The sequence below is a fragment of the Solenopsis invicta genome, chromosome 5 (genome assembly GCF_016802725.1).
Source record: "Solenopsis invicta isolate M01_SB chromosome 5, UNIL_Sinv_3.0, whole genome shotgun sequence".
Lineage (NCBI taxonomy): Eukaryota > Metazoa > Arthropoda > Insecta > Hymenoptera > Formicidae > Solenopsis > Solenopsis invicta.
This window is the reverse complement of record NC_052668.1, coordinates 11,090,752-11,108,753: the sequence shown is the minus strand read 5'-3', so window position 1 is coordinate 11,108,753 and position 18,002 is coordinate 11,090,752. Positions and strand designations below refer to the sequence as shown.

General features: G+C 29.8%; 1 protein-coding gene across 3 annotated transcripts; it reads right to left on the bottom strand.

The window, feature by feature from the left end:
* Positions 1-8,687: 8,687 nt before the first annotated feature.
* LOC105198787 (lipase 3) lies at positions 8,688-17,769 on the bottom strand. 3 transcript variants are annotated; one of them, XM_011165630.3, is made up of 9 exons: positions 17,504-17,769; positions 17,094-17,149; positions 15,114-15,312; positions 12,422-12,536; positions 10,497-10,746; positions 10,266-10,412; positions 9,858-9,942; positions 9,237-9,397; positions 8,688-8,965 (listed from the first exon to the last, which is right to left on the bottom strand). In XM_011165630.3, exons 1-9 carry the CDS (start codon positions 17,676-17,678, stop codon positions 8,810-8,812), a joined length of 1,344 nt encoding a protein of 447 aa, XP_011163932.2. In that variant the 5' UTR covers positions 17,679-17,769; the 3' UTR covers positions 8,688-8,809. The 3 variants fall into 3 exon arrangements, with proteins under 3 accessions (XP_011163932.2, XP_039305745.1, XP_039305746.1); XM_039449811.1 differs by having other exon boundaries at positions 8,690-8,965; positions 17,094-17,258; positions 17,504-17,614; XM_039449812.1 differs by having other exon boundaries at positions 8,690-8,965; positions 15,114-15,667; positions 17,094-17,258; positions 17,504-17,529.
* Positions 17,770-18,002: the final 233 nt, after the last annotated feature.

Sequence of the window (18,002 nt, the reverse complement as noted above, 5' to 3'; positions counted from 1 at the left end):
AACAAAGATATTGAGTTCGAAGAAAAAGATATTGAGTGCAACATGAACAAATCGATGTATACTAATTTTAACCTATCCTAAGCTTATGACAAGCCTGCCACGCACCCATTTCTCGAGTACACCGATTACAGCACTGAAAGTAGTTGCGCATACGCGTCTAACAATACTGCTTCAGAGTTCGGATACAATGAAGTGCATTAACAAGGTTCTTTTTCGATGTAGATAAAGTGGATAGTAGGATGCGACGACTATCTACGGATGGCGCGCTCATCTACACTTTATATACACCGAAAAAAGACGTTATTAATGCACCTCATTATACCTTTTTAAACATATAACCGTGTGTCTCCCACTGCGTTCTCTCTCCAGATTTTTGTGGATCTCCACTCTTGCTGAATTGCCGTGAAGAGCATTCCTCGGAATTATACCGCGGTTGTCTTTCAGCATATGGCCTGCCCAGAGATTTAGTCCTGACCGAATTATTCGGCTTACATTTCATGTAGGCCAGTTTATTGAAAGAACTGCGATGTTACAAATATTTCATAGCTAGGTTTAGAATATTCTTTATGAAACAAATAATTTTTTCTAGTTTAATAACTACTTTATGAAAAATAATATTAAAATAAATAAATAAATAACGAATTAATAAACAACAAAACTAACTCAACAAAATTAACTCAATAAATAATACAAAAATGATAAAATAAGCTTAATAGTAAATAATGAAAATAATAAATAACACGAATTGATAAACTGCGGAATAAGTTTAATAATAATAATAAGAAAATGAAAGCTAACGTTATTTGTTGTTATTTTGATGTCAAAATGTCGTCAAAGTCCGAATTTCCGAATGTCGTCAAAGTCAATTTCCGAATTGGCTCTACAGATCACAAAATCCTTTTACAGAATAAAAGTACGCACCAAAACAAAGTGCGGGCTGGTAAATTTTACGAGAAAATCGAACAAAAAGTTAAAAATTTATTTATTTTTGGCTCATGGATCTGTCGACCGAGGTTAACTTTTGTCATTTACTAACGTTCTGTAGCTCGTATGTATGAAATGAGACCAGGCCGCACTTTAGAAAACTCTATCGAACAACACTGACTGTGTGTCATACCAGTCAAAAGCCTAACAAAAAAGTTTAACATGTAAACAGCTGTATGTGTACAAATTTCGCTTAGCGCACGTAAACAATGGCAAGCAAAGTAGTGACTGTAGTTGATAGGTCTTTTCGCAGATGGCAAAATAATCGAAAAACAAAGACAGATCTATGCGTTGGACAAAGAGCGATAGCCTAGTCTCCCTCGAAAAATAATCTGCAATGCCGACGTCGAGGAAGTTCTTCAGTCACTGTAGCATCCTCTTATTTGCTTTGATTTCGTGGAACTTCTTCCACGCACTTGATCACAATTTTGATTAAAATTTGCCATTTTGTAACCACAGCAGGTGTCATTTAGATTTGTCTAAAATACACAGTTGTTCTCTGTCAATTACTTTTGACGTTTGTCAACTATTGCAGAGTCATTAATTTATTTGTATCCTAACTATCACTTATTTACTTATAAAAAAATGTAAATATTAATTACTTTCATTAATCCCACGTTTTTTAAAAAATGTATATCATATTTTCGGATAGAGGGAGTATGACATTTTTTAATTGCGCCAATTGCAAAAAAAATATTGTTCTTTGAAATGTTTAACTTTTATATTACTTTTAACAAATAAAATCCAAGTCGTAATATGTTTATTTTTTAATAAATCTCAAATGGGGTGGTATTTTTAATTTTTTTACAACATGTGATATTATCTTTGTATTTTCATTTAAAAAAGTTTTTGTATTATACAATGGATTAATTGCAGATTTTTTAATACAGTAATCAAGTATATTAAGACATCTATATTTACCTATATGGATATTGACATAAATACTTATTTACATAATATACTATTTAAAAAATTAAATGTGCTCTTCTGATTTATGTAAATAATTTGTTTTTACTTTATTCTTAATTATTTCAGACTGTTAAATTAAAGATGAAAAAAAAAATGTTCACGACCTTATCATCTTCAAGGCTTTTATCTCTGTCACGAAATTTTTGGAACCAATGTTGAGTTGTACGTTTGTTAAAGATTTTCTGGCCAAATACTTTATTGTTATATAATTGTGAGCAATTTTCGCTGTTTTACATCCCATTTTGAACTCGTACAATAAAATTTCTTTAATTTGCTGTTTTTCATCTTTAATTTGTAGCATAGATAAACAAGAATAAACAATTAAAACAAATTATTAGCATAAATCAATAGAGCACATTTTATTTTTTAAGTGATATATTATGTAAACAAAATTAAATAAAAGTTTTATATACAAAATAAGTATCATAGTTTAAGATAATAAAGTTTCTCCCCAAATAAGTAACATGGTTATAATAATAAAAACGGCAATTATTTTTGCACTACCTTATTATAATATTTATGCAAAGAATAATAGAATATTCTTTATTGTTATTATCCATCAGAAATCCAATAGAGATCTTCTGCATCTTTTGCAAAAGATTTTGTAGCAACCATAAAGGCACTATAAAACTCAAATCTAAACTGCCCATGCAATGATTTTGGAAGTGTTATTGGAGTTTTGCTTTTCTTTTAATTTTTGTAGAAAGATCGATAAAATACATAGAGAAATATTGTATGCTTATACAATATACATTACAATCATTTCAGACAATACACTATATTTATGATAAATATTCATAAATATTTATTAATATTTTTTTTTTTCAAATATTATTGCGCCCATGTTATCGGCTGGCCACAAAGGAAAATTGATACTAGACAAAAAAAGATTGTTCGCGACGTTGTTGTAATAATAGATCCTCTTGTATTTGTCTGAGTTCCTCTAATGTCAAACGGAGAACAACCTCCGCGCTCAGAGTCTCAAATTCTTTTGATAAATGCTCGTTGTCTTTCTGAAGCAAACGTTCAGCGTTAAAGATCGAGTATTTTCAGATGACTCAGATCTTCTTCTTTGGAGCATGGTGGAAGGGATAGCGTGGTGTGTGCAGTTCGGCTAAACCACGCCCATTTTTGCTCTGCAAGGGCTACAATTAATCAGACAGCCAACTGTGAAAAGTAAAATTATTTAGTATCAGCCTGTTGGTATGCTGGATCTACCTTCTTTGTTTCACACATGTTTCTCTTTCTATTCTTGTATGTATATTTCCATGGCTCGATTTACATACGTCAGAAGGAAGGTGTGATTTGCATGTAAGTGATATTTTTAAAATTTTACAATTAAACAAGTTTGTTGTTATGTCAAAATTAAATATTAAATTGAAAAGGCGCAACAATAAGATAAGCAAATACAATTATTTTCGCTCAGTTAAATTCTGAGCGTCCTCATTATTGTATAGATTTTTAGCAATAAAAAGTAAATAGATAAAAAATAAATAAGTAAATAAATAAATAAATAAATAAATAATAAAAAGACAATAAAATTAAACCTAAAAAACAAAAAAATGTTTGAATTTGTTATTAAATATGCTATAAGTTTTGATATAAAATAAATTTTAAATTTTTCAGAAATTTAGAAGAAAAGAAGAATTTCGAGAAAAATGACATTAAAAAAAATCTAAACAAAGTGTTATAAAATACATAGAAATATATAAAACTTTTATTTGAAACTTTTTTTGATATTTTTTACCATTTCGACGGTATTACTTCAGAAATTAAAAAATCAATTTATTTCAAGAGCGTGTTTCATTCTCTTGACAATCATGTGGGCCCGTTGTAATACATATAAAAATACGTGTCCCATATTTTTATCTGTATTACAACATATTAAAGGCTTGTCAATTTCTTGCAAATTCTTACGCTGTTTCCTATTTCTTTCACACGTGTTCTCGCGATGAAGAAGAAATGGAGGAAACTAACCGAATGAACCAAATCTTCGGTCAAAAATTAGTGTAACACTTCATGTGCATAACTGTTCCCGATAGAAAGAGAAGCAGATACTTGAATAAGTGCATGAAACAAAGACAGATAACTCGGCATACCAATAGGCTGACGCTAAATAATTTTGCTTTTTGCAGTTGGCTGTCTGGTTAATTATAATCCACCGATAGACGAAGAGGGCAAATTTTTAGAGAGAGACACGCGCGAACTGCACACACCATGTTATCCTTCCACCATGTCTTTGGAGTATTAATTAATGTCATAGTTTATTTCTCTGTTTCCGATCGCGCTTAGATTAGAGATCAAACGGGAGCTTCCAAAATGTTGCATCCGCCGCTCCCTTTTGTAACTTCACTAACTCACACGACTTATATACGGCATTTGTGCATTCGCGAAAGGAAAGAATTCTTTTGTATTAAAGAAAGGAATTACTTTATTGTCACGTAAAATACAAACGAGCACTAAAACCAGATGACAAACTCAGAACCGCGAAACTACAACATCGCGAACAAACGATCCTCTTCTGTTCGATATCGAGTTTTTCCTGTGATCAGCTGAGTATTAATTTTTCCACGGTCAGCTGATTTAAGCCTAGCTGATAACAATATGGGCGCAATATAATTTTATAAATATTGTATGCATATTTTTTATAGATATACTATACATGAAAAAAAAATCATAAAATCTTTATTCAACATATTATTAAAATATAGACTAAATGTTTTATACATTTATAGTAAGTAAAATAATAAATATTTACAGTATTAGAAAACGAAAAACTTTGTTCTTCCATTTTTCTTTAATAACGAGGGAAGGATGTTGTAGCATCAGTAGCTGCATGCATTTCCACTTATTGTTAGCAACAATCGCGCCACAAGTGTCTGTTGTATCAAAAATGCAAGTTTGTGAATTTGGCAAGCGCGCGAATCACTTTAGCCGAACTCAGCAATATTCATATATGGTCATATTGACTGCAATGACTGTATACAGAGATATTGAGGGCCCGATGTCTCGTTGTTAAGTAATATAAATTAGGTTGCTTATAAATGATGGGCAGACGGGAAAGTTACTTACAAGGGACATGTTACGGGTGGCCGGTGCCGATTTCATCGTCTTGAAATGTGTTGTTAAACACAAAAATCTAAGAGACCCGTATTTTTTTATATTTGCTGACTCTCATGTTTAAAGGGTAAAACAACTAAAAAAAAAAGAGAGAAAACCGGTATTTCTCTTTTGGGTCAAATATCGTCGAAAGTATAAGAGATAAAAAAAATTTTAATAAAAGTTGTATGATTCAATGTTGTAAAGAAAAAAAAAATTGTTTTGTTTTGTTTAACAAAATACCCCTATTACCAAAGTTTTTTCAAAATAAAAAATTTTTTTTCAACTAAATTACAGGTTTCTTTTTTTCAAATACAACTATATATAATAAAATTATCTTACAAAATATCATTTTTGACAATTAATTATAAACGCCTCCGTATGCTATTCATGTTCATATGAGTAAGTAATTACTTCGAATAGTTGAACAATAAGATGTAAATCAATAAATAAGGAAACTGTTGCGATTGATATATTTGGCAATACAGATTATATTTAAATAATATTAAAAATTACATATTTTTTTTTTTATTATTTTTTTTTAGTAAAACTTGTGTTGTTTATTTATCTTTATATATTATTTCTTTATAATAACTTAAGATTATTTTCTAAAAATATTTTTTTACGCTTTTATATTTTATTTATTTGTGATTTACATAATAATTTCTAAATGTACTTAATAGTGAAATATAAAAGTTACCACTTATCTTAAGCTGCGGTTTGATTCACGCTTACAGCACTCACTGTACTCACGATGCTCATAATCGGTTCGATTCATTAACATGTTTAAGGCACGTTGATGACAATAAACGTTTCGGACCCCTTGTGAATGCTACTCATAGGACATAACCTAAGTAAGATAACTAGCATAAATAAAGCTAAAATTATGTTTTTTTTTTAAACACTAATAAAGTTTTATAATAAATAGAATTTTATAAAGTATATTTAATAATGTTTAAAAGATTAATTACCTAGAGAGTATATAATATTTATTTTAAATATTTATGAATTTGTTAAAATATTTTATAAATATTTTTGTGCTCTCAGATTGAACCGATTATATATATTTATAAATGTTTAGCCTATATTCGATATTGAAAATAGACTCGGCAATATTAAAATTAGGAAATAAAACATAGGAAATGCGAGTCAAAACGTGGTAGTTAGTGCGTCAATAATAACATGTACAATATATTCAAGCCTTAATACATCGATATGCAAACATCAATAAATATCGGACGCGTTTCGACTTTCCTTGAAGTCATTCTTAACAATAATTATAAATTAACAAAATCATTATACTAATAGCTGTGTAACGTAATGGTCGCGTTGAACAAAAGAAAAACGTCTTATATTCAGCATACGTTGTCTCCGACTTGAGAGCGAGAAATTGACACGCCGTGTAGTCGCTTCTACGTGTTCGAATTTTCACGTAATGATTAATCAATGTTAACCACTAAGATGGACATATGAGCGATCATGTCGCAATCTGTGGTGGACAGTGAACATGAACCCTCGAAAGTTATAAAATAAAAAATTCAGACAACTTACTAGCACTGTCAATTCAAGCCATTTTGTGTTGACGTCACATCGTAAAATAATAAATTAACACAGATTAAAAAAAAAACATTGAGTCGATATATATAATATATATAATAGCGACTACACGGCGCGGCGTGTCAATTTCTCACTCTCCTTCGAGTTGGAGACAACGTATAGTATACCGGGCTTGAAATGTTCATTTCTTTTGTTCAACGCGACCACCACGTCACGCAAAGGTTATTTTAATGTAATTGAATCGTTGAAAATGACTTCAAGGAAAGTCGAAACGCGATTTATTAATGTACATATTTCGATGTACTAAATCTTAAATATATTGTGCATGTTACCATTAACGCACCAATTACTGCGTTTGACTCTCATTTCCAACGTTTTATTCTCTAATTTTAATACTGCCGAGTCTATCTTAAATATTTAAATAGAAAGTATTATCACGAATTTAACGCATCAAATAAAATAATAATTAAGATCTTATTGAGTATATATCTGCGACATCTGCTTACAAAAACGTACCAAACTGAATCGAGCTTACAAAATGTATTGGAACCGCCTTAGTCCAAGAGATAGTCTCGAGGAATGTGACAAGAGACATCGTTTTCGGAACATGAATCTGATAAAACGCTTAAACAAAAAACAATATGTAACGTCAAAATGTAAAAGAATAATAAATAAGAATAAGAAGTAATAAACATGTATAATAAACTGAAAGTTATACAAGTCAAAGTAGTAAAAAAGTAAGACAGAAATAAATAGCGTAAAAGGTCAAAATGTAAAAAACCAAAAGAAATAAATATAATAAATTGAAAGCTGTACAAGTCCAAATAATAAAAATGTAAAAACAAATTAAAAAGCATAAAAAGAAATTGTAAAAGACTACTCAAGATCATACCTGTGAGTTCCGAAAACTATATCTTAAACAATACTGGTACGAATATATATCACAGAGTGTTATGGGAAAAATAATAAGGAAAGAACAAGCAAGAATTGCTCGGCCAGAGCGATGGGAACGGCAAAAGAGGGAAAATACGTTCGAGAATAAGAAGATATATATCGGGAAAAAGTTTCGGATCACTTTGTTTGTTGAGTCCTTTTTCTTGCTTTTTAATATGTAACATCTCAGATATAGCTTTTTTTGAGAAAGACGGTTCTTTATCTAAAATTTCTAGGTTCTCTCAATCAAACTCGTGATTAATAGAGATGCGATGTTTCGTAATGACAGAAGGAGAGATAGCTTTTTTAATATTTGCTTTATGTTTAGAGATTCTCGTTTTTAACTGACAATTGTCTGTCCCACATAAGACGACTCGCAATCTCTACAATTGATTTTATAAACAACATCGTTACACGATAGTCGATCAATGTAATCTTTTCCCGTACTTATAAACTTGTTAAGTTTAAAAGGGATTGTAAAGGCTACATTACAGTCATACTTATTAGGGAATGACAAAAACTTTTCAGATACCGAATTGATGTAAAGAATCGTGAAGTACCTTATCGCATCTTTAATCGGTCCGTCGGTGTCATTTTTATAAAAAAAAGTATTTTAATCTAAAATTGAATCCTGGAAAATATAAAATTTAAAGGATAATTATTGTCAAGTAATACATTAATCAAAAGAGTAAAATTTTTTTTGATGAAACTGCGGATATCATAATGAAATTATTTTGTCCACCATAGCATAAACAATATCTTTTTTATGACACAACGAGTGATGCGAAAAGAAATTGAGGTATCTTCCCGAAAAGATTTACGATACTACTCGAAAATAATCACACTATTGCATTTTATCAATGACATCAAGAAAACTAATTTTATACTTTTTCTCTGTCTCCATTGTGAATTGTAAGCGGTCATGCACAGAATTTAAAAAATTTGTTTCTTATTTATTATTGAAATACATTATATGATGACGCAAAGAAAAAATAATAATAAGTGATAAATGAGAATTTTAAGCGAGAAAGGGGAAATAAATCGTATGATAAAATGAAAGAATAAGAATTTATAAGGATAAGTACAAAATGCGAAATAGATATTACATTGCAAACAGATAAAATATTTTATTAGGACATAATACATTAATAAGAGCTTAATAATTCAAATTAATATACATCGAATTATATAAAACGTAAACATTAATCTAAAGATAAAATACATTTTTATCCACGAGAGAGGTAAATTCTTCGTCAAATTCTGTGAATTAAATTAATTTTTTATTCATTAGACTTAGCATCTGATCGTATACATTTTTCTTTACATCCTTAGACCATAGAAAGTCGAAATGATTGAACTGTTGATACTCTATTAAGGTTTTACTGGACAAATTGCTCAGCTCGCTGCTAAATTTATCTACATCCTAGAAAAATCATAAATATAAATGTTCAGAAAAATATGAATTTATAATTTTATTTGATACTTTAATGCTAATGTCAATAAAAGAAACTCTAAAATTTTTTACAACTTGTTACAATAATTGAGCATTAAACAAAGATTAATTTGATTTAGTATTAGAACATCAAATGAAAAGATACTTTAATTGTCCTGACCAAATTTAAACAGTCAAATACCGAAGATTAAAAAAGATATTTAAGAAATAAATAAATTATTATACATAGAAAAATACGAACCTTAGTGTTCGCTAACCAATCGTTTTTACTGTAATATAGATGAATTGGTGCTGTGATCTTGTTCAAATCATATTTCGGTGGTACTGGTGAGTTGTATTTTTTTTGATTGCCAATTATTCCATAATCATATTGTTGAAAATTTCCGGATGAAATCATATGTCCTGTTAATATAATAGTTTTGGTGGTGTTATTATGGAAAAATGTTTGAGAGTTTTAAATATGATGTATGTCAAAAGTAGTTTATATATAATGCATATGCTAGGCTGATCGATCATTTGCAATTACTTTGCACTGGTGTACGCTAAAAATTGTATATGGCACTGGTAATGATGGTCAGTCCATTTTTATTTCAAGATCATCTTAAATTATGCGTTAAAGCGATGCTGGACCGGTCTCTATACGTGCTTATTTTTGTGTACAGATAATTGGCTTTACAAATTGCAAAATTCTTTCACAAAATTAAAGTAGTGACAAAAACACACCTCGCTAGCTATAATTTAATACAAAAAAACGAAAGTTGATTTAAAATATAATAACGCAGAAACTTAGTCGAAACTTTTGTTGTAGTCAAATAGATTCAGTGACTATTAAAGGTTAGTAAGTTTATTAATATAAGTTTACCAGACTTGATGAGTTGTCCATAATGTAGAATTTGTTTCATGGATGCTCTACCAGGAAAATGTGCGAAGATTACCGGTAGCCAAGCCTAATGGGTTTATGAAATATAAATATAAATAAGTAAATAATAATTGTTAAAATAATAATATTACAAATAAGTGTTTAGTTAAAATTACTAATTCTTAGTTAATGCCTAAAGTTGATTCTGCGAAATAATATCTCTTGTACAATTGTTTTATTAATATACAATAATAATTGAAAATACTGTAAGTTTCCGTTTGTATACAATAATTGTAGTAAACCTTAAGCCGCAAGAAATTCACCAATTACAGTTGAATGTAAGGGGAAATAATTAACCATGGCTGGTTATTTTTTTATATGCTCATAAATAAATATGTATTAAAGGCTTACCAAATCAAGTTGCTCAGGATCGAATCCACCTATCAGGGACATCACAACCGAGCATATTGTTTGGGTAATTTTATTCGCGCATACATGTGGATTTTCCTTTTTGAATTCTTCAATATTGAATTCGTAAAATTCAAATTTCTGCAAAATCTGCAATAGTACATTCGAACTATCAGATATGGAAAATTTATTTGAGCTCGAGATTAATTTTTTTTAAACATAAAAGTTACGTACAATCTCTATATCATAGATGATCTGTGACAGCAGTTGTAAAGGGGGACTCTTTATTCTGCCCCAATAAACGACCGGAGACATAGCGTACATCTCCACGATGTGCTCCTGATATTTAGACCGTTCCGTTGCCATGATGAAGAAAGAGGTGGTACCTTGGCTATGCCCTATGTAGAATATTTTTTCAAGGCCGGTGGTCTTCACAATGTAGTCGATCATTGCTGGAAGATCAAGTGTACCGATCTCGTGCCAACTATAGTATGCAACCAAAATATACATAAATTATGTTTAATTAAAAAGAAGGCAAAGCATTAAAACTCGGAAAATATTTTTATATACATACAGTTGTTATAACTGTGATATACATATGTACTATATATAATAAGTTGTAATTGATCTTCTTAACTTGGGGCGCTTGTACCTTAGAATCATAGGATCAACTTGCAGCGATGATACATTCACACATCCCCATTAATAGGGTTTAATAACATCGGTAGTTATAAAACTGACCAATCACAAGTATTTTTCTAAAGAATAGAATGACTGTAATTGGCCAGTTTCATAACTACGGATGTTACTAAACCCGATTAATGGTGACGTGTAAACGTAGCAGATAATAATTTTTGATTATCATTACACAAATCGTTGAAGTTTAAGCTCAGTTAAATAAAACTTAATTTCTATAAAAAAAGTGCGAGGTCCTTTCTAATAAAACTATAAAATTGAGTGAAAAATATTTTATCAATATTTTAATTTTTATAGTAATCAGTTGCTCAAAAATGGCCTTCAACATTATCATTTGCAAGAACTTAATTCCAATTCGATTACAAAACTAAAGAAATCTCAATATATTATACATAAAGGTCCTTAGTCTGTTTTGTTTATTATTCATATTTTCAATAATTATTTATATAGAAAGAAATTTATTTGTTTTAAATTAATATATACTTTCTTGAATTATAATTTCCAAATTGAAAGAAATAATTACAATAAATATTTATTTATCTACACGAAATATTGTCTTGAAAACAAATAATTTATTATTCTAATAAAAACGTTCAATTGGAATAGAAACACACATTTCATTGTCAGTGAAAAATTGTGTACTTAAGGGGATGCTAAAGTCGTCCTTTTTTACCGACCGAACGTTAATTTTTGGGCATGCGGTTCTTCTAATTGCATTTACAGATTTAAAAATCTTTTTCCACAATTAAAGTATAGACAGTAATGTATAATGGACGCTATATAAGGATAATGAAAACGAAAAAAATTAGAAAATTATTCTCAATTTTTTTTGTTTTCCTTATCCTTATATAGCGTCCATTATACATTACTGTCTATACTTTAATCGTGGAAAAGGATTTTTAAATCTGTAAATGCAATTAGAAGAACGGCTTGCCCGAAAATTAACGTTCGGTCGGTAAAAAAGGACGACTTTAGCATCACCTTAAAACTAATAAATCTAATTACTTGAATACACATATATGTACACCCAAGGACTTTGATTCTGTCCATGGGGAAATTTTTCAAACTGAGAAGTCACCACTTTCTACATACTCGCAGTTCATGATTAATAAAACGACTAGAGCTTATTGGTCGTTACGTTAATTATGAACTGTAAGTATGTAGAAAGATAGCGACTTCTCAGTTTGGAAAATTTCCCCATGGACAGAATCAAAGTCCTTGGGTGTACACCCAGCGTGTTTGATTCTGTCGATGGGGAAATTTTCTAAACTGAGAAGTCGCTATCTTTCTACATACTTACAGTTCATGATTAACGTAACGACCAATAAGCTCTAATCATTACTTTAATCATAAACTGCGAGTATGTAGAAAGCGGTAACTTCTCAGTTTGAAAAATTTCTCCATGGACAGAATCAAATACGCTGGGTGTACATACATACACATATAGATATATCGTTTCTCACCTGAAGTTCCAGTAATCTTTCTTCGAGATTGTTTTATTTTTATGTTCACCGGAATATATGTTACCACGCGCATTACCGAGCCACACATCGTAACCTGCATCCGCCAGAAGAAACGCTAAAAGAGCAATATCAGAATGTAACAAAGATAAATACTAGTCAATATAGACGATAAAGCAAATATAAATTGATAAACATTTACATTTACACAATTACGTCTTTTTTCTAAATTAATACGAATATATATAATATAAAAAAAGTTTAAATTTAAATTCCAAAATAGTATAAGAATTATTTTAATGCACAATTAATAAAATATATAGGGAAGACCGAGACAATTCGGGAGACGGGGTAATTAAAAAATGGAAATATCTTTTTATGGGTACATATTAAAAATTTACTTTAAGTACTGTAAACGCGTCCTAATGTAACGACGCTGCTAACAAAGTTATGTTGGTAACGGCGTCATATTGAAGTCGTAGTAGTGAAAAATGTGTTTTGCGACAGTCAAAGTAATTTCTTTAATAGTTAGCATTTCTTCAAAATTTAAGTAAGATAAATACAATTCTTTTTCAGAAATTTGAATGTACCGTGTCCATTTGAATGTATTTGTAACATTTCGTGTTTACTTTTTGATGTGTGATGCCTATTTTTGTAGATCACACGTTATAATGCGCACAGTTGACGTCGGAGCTATTCGATAAATCAAACGTCGAAGCGTTGTTTGGTCGGTTTTTTTCTTTCATATTCGTGTTCTATGTACCAAAATACACAATTTAATACTTAACGGATATAATTACACAAAATACGAATAGTCTCTGATTTGTTTCGAAAACGTTAAAGCAATAAATTTCTCTATTGTTTGTTTATACTTTTTTTTGTTGTATGTAATATTTCTTTATTACACTATATATCCTTTTCTTAATAAAAAAAAGTTTTTACAACAGCTTTTTATATTTTTTATTTTAAAACACAACTTTCAGAATATTCGGACTATTTTCAAATTATTCGGGTCTTATTGGGGCTATTCGAAATATTTAGCATTGGGCAATATTGTTATATGTACTTTAAAGCAAGTACATTTCCATGTTTTATCTACACCGGCATTGTGAAGGGAAAGGTTCAACCTTTCAAACCGTCCAACTTTTTTTTAATGAATATAGGACTCAGGAGATGTAAAAGAAAAAATGTCTTCCGAATTGCCCAGGTCTCTCCTATATAAAACGTTTTAATATTTTATTTTAATATTTAATCTAAAATAAAAATAAATTTATGCATACACACAAAATTATACTCTCAAAAAAGCATCTTAATACTTAAATATAAGTGTATAAATATGTATGTTTATGCAACAATATTTCTCCTCATTTGGAAAAGAGTATGCCAAAAAACTGGATTTTAAAATTAAAATTAAAGCTTGAAATTTTCACGATAGGCTCTATTACAATGAGTCCAAGAATTATAATGATGTATAAGTTTAAGTATTCATGTATTCCGTAAGTACCAAAATGGTGAATTGTGACATTGGACTCAACCAATTAACTAACACCAAGAAAAAATGTTTTATAATTACATTTATAGTACCGGCCAAAATTATATTACCTTTTGATGAAAGGTATACCATTTTCATAAAATTTATTGAGATTTGACAATATATATTATAATCTTCAAATTTTTACTAATTTTTTCATAGTTGCACTTTTGTGCTTTCTTCGTTTCTCGCAATCATTGTTTTTATCATCATAACTTAGTTTTAGCAGTTAGAATTAAGATTCTATATTATTTACCATATACTTGTTATGACTCATAATTTATGATTAAAATTTTACATATTTTTGAAGTTTTAAATAAAAATAATTTATCAATCATAATAAATCCCAATAAAGTCTTAAATATATCTATTTTTTGAGTGGTTAGCCCTCAATTTAATTTTATTTAAAAGAAATTAGCAAATAATGGTGTTTCTAGTAGAATAAAATTATTTTGAATCATAAGAAATCTGATAATTACATATGCAATTACAAAAAATTATTGTGTAATCACATGAAATCATTTGTAATCAGATGAAATCAAATAAAGTCATGTAATCTGTGGGACAACATTTTAGCTAGTGGTTACCCCCTCGATATATACTGTACATACTATAACTTTCAAGCCTTATAACTTGGAAAATACTTAATTCAAGGTAAGCTAGAATATGCAATAAAAATGGGAAGTTCTATTAGAAAAATTCATAATAATCTTACCCTGTCCTTAACAACGCCACCCAAAGTTATACCAATTATACTATCTTTCAAAGTCAGAAAACTTTTGTCTGAAACATCTTTCGATTTAACGCAATATTTCTGAGATATTTGAGCGGATCTTTTAAAATGGAACACCCTTTATATTAAAATATATATAATTATACGTATTTTATATATAATTATATATAATTATTTTCATTTTATCAATATAAATATATATATAAATTTTTTTCTGGAATTGGTTAGGCGCTACAATCCGATGCCGCAATCTGCCATTTTGGTACCTTCGAAACACTTAAACACTTAAATTTACATAATACCTATTATGATCCTTGGACTCAGTAGAGCATATTCTGAAAGTTTCAAACTTTAATTTTAACTTTGTGTAATCCTCTTATTTTTGGTATACTTCTTTAATGTTTTAACAATTTAAGTCATAGTTCCTTTACCTAAACTTTGGTTGCCAAAAGTAACAAAACAAGACGAGTCGGCCATAAGGCCGTGCATCACAAACGCAACAGGTTTTTGTTTATTCGAATCGGTAGAATTTGCTGGTCCAGTTATTCGATGGAGTTCCAAAATGTAACCATCCTCAGTTGTCACTTTACGTAGCTCACCATTATATCCGTATTTGCTTATTAGTTGCATCTGTGCAATAGAACGACTGCTTTATAATTCAAATTTGTTTATATTGTAGAATTAAATGTGATTAGCAAAAAATAAAAAAAAAACTGTTATCAATGCGATTGATATTAAACTTATAGTGATTTATTAGTTGTGATGCGTGATGACTTGCGTTCGTCGTCCGACACAAAGGCCGCATGGCTCGATCGCGGAGGTGCGACACAGACACTGCGTCCTTTCGGCTCGGGAGCAGGCGCGATATTTACGCGTGTATTATGTCTTTCTACCGTTTGATTAACGGAGCATCTCGGAACGTGGGGACTCGGCTTCGTTGTTTTATTGTTTTCCACGGAACAGACGCACCCTTCTGTCAGTAAATCTGTTTGCAGGGACGGCCTTTTGAAAGCAACGTAAGAAAAGTGCCGCACCGACCATCGTACGAAAGGGAACGCAAGTATAATCATCGGTAATAAGAAAACCCTGTGAAAGGATCGTTACGGGAAGAAGGCTATCTCCAAACAGAGGCGACAATTAGCGTCACGTTGGCCTTCCACAATATCGACGATTTATGATCATTTGAATTGTGAGCGTTTTCATAACCAGACCAAGATGATGAATGCTGATTTGATATGTACATATGATATTATAAAAATCAATTTTTGGACGCGTTTTGTGCTGCAAAACCTTCATCAATGATATCGTTTAAACGACAAAAAAGTAAAAAAACATTTGTTACAATGAAAATGTCTAACATTTGAAGTGGCATCTTAAGTATCACAGCAAATTACAGAAATTTAAATAAATCTTAAATCTAAATCAAAGATAAACACGTAAAAAATATATGAAAAAATAAATAAGAAAACATAAATAATGAATAAATATAATGGTAATTTCCAATCAGATAAAAAACTAAATCAATATATTATAACTGTAGTATTGCAGATAAAATAATTAAAAATTGTTCAAAAAATAGGTTTAGTTAGTTTTAATCATTCTTCGTTTTCGAGCGAGAATGCCGTGGCAGTCAAATTATATTAAAATTTCTTGTTACAATTATCTGCATGCAAGATTACAGTTGTAGTGTATAAATTTAATTTATTAATTTAATTTTTTATTTGATTGACATGGAAAGTACCATTATATTTATTAATTACTTATGTCTTTTTATTTCTTTTTCCATGTATTTTTTGTGTATTTATCGTTGATTTAGATATAGGGCACATGTAAATTTCTGTAATTCACAGTGATAGATGCCACTTTAAACTTTAGACACTTTCATTGTAAAATAATTTTTTTACTTTTTTGTCATTTAAACAATATCGCTGATAAAGGCTTTGTGCAGCACGAAACGCGTCCAAAAATTGATTTTAATAATATCATATATATCAAATTGGTATTCTTAAGGATTTCAAATCCTTCACTCAATTTAGTTTCCTCCTTTAGAATAAATTATATTAATCTTTTTTTATTTTTAACTTGTTTGTCGAAGGCCAATTTATTTATATTTTCTAGAGTTTTTGTAGAATTCGTACTTAGTTTTACACCAATAAATTTTGACTTGAGTGGCAAGTTATTCAAACATTGCATAAGTTAAGCTTGTGCAATGATTGTATTAAATTTGCTACTTCACTATGACTTTTATCAAACAGATATTTAAAAATTATTTAGAAAATAATTATGTTTTTACCATAATAATGAAAATGGCTTTTATACAGTTTCTAATTTATTTATTTCTTAAATTTGATTTTAATTGAATACGCAAATTTGTGTTAATTGAAAATAAAGAAAATAAAGAATTTACTCACCGTGTTAAGCTTTGCATCCTCAGGAACTTCAGGCGATAAATTCAGGACTTTGGTATCTGTGTACAATTTTGGTGTATTATTTATCAAATCATCTATCAATCCAGCGTTCGTCAGAATAGAGATGAGAAGAATCGGTAGTAACATGGTTGCTCGACAAGATCGTTGCTGTTCAATGAAATAATTAAAGTCAGAATATGCAATAACAAATATGGATTTTTGAGTGTCTTATATTATGAGTTCCACGCTTTGCGATTTTATGATCTAATATTTACAATTAAGCAAATTATTACATCCCGTATTGTTAAGATAATTCTGCGATAGATTTAGCAAAATAGAGATAAACAAAAAAAAACACAGGATTACGAGAGAGAACAAAAGGATTTATTAAATAAATTTACGAGAGTACAAACCCGTTATGAGATGCGATAGATAGAAGAACTTTAACTGATCGAAAGCAAGCGATGGTTTACGCGCCGAATAGCCATAGACTGCCGCGCTCAGGAATGCGAGCAGCGAGGATCCACGATTTCGGCGGTCCGCAGCGGCGCGTGAAACCGGCTCCGTTCGAAGCAGATGACGCAACATGAGCGCATTTGTGCGTGATGTTTTCGTGAAGCAACGCGGCAGGCAGGAATGCTCCGAGTTAATATATTACAAATAATAATACGTGCTGAAATAGATGAAATTCCGATTTTGCTCTGAACACATATTTTTCTATTAATACAACTTTACTCTGTCACTGCACGCAGAATTGATTACTAAATATTTGTTTATTTTATAATAAACAAGATTTAAAGACTCATCTCAATATATCTTGACAACATACAATTTCAAAAAAATTTTTTTTCAACGACTACACGCATGATTTAGTAATGAATTTTCTACTAAATTTTCTACTTTATTCCAAGA

Bases quoted from the DNA above. Each gene is read 5' to 3' on its own strand.
- LOC105198787 (XM_011165630.3), bottom strand. From the start codon at position 17,678: ATGTTGCGTCATCTGCTTCGAACGGAGCCGGTTTCACGCGCCGCTGCG. The intron at 9,398-9,857 runs GTAAACTTATAT...TTATATTAACAG, and splicing joins TGGACAACTCATCAAGTCTG to GACATATGATTTCATCCGGA. The intron at 8,966-9,236 runs GTTCGTATTTTT...TGATTTTTCTAG, and splicing joins ATTGGTTAGCGAACACTAAG to GATGTAGATAAATTTAGCAG.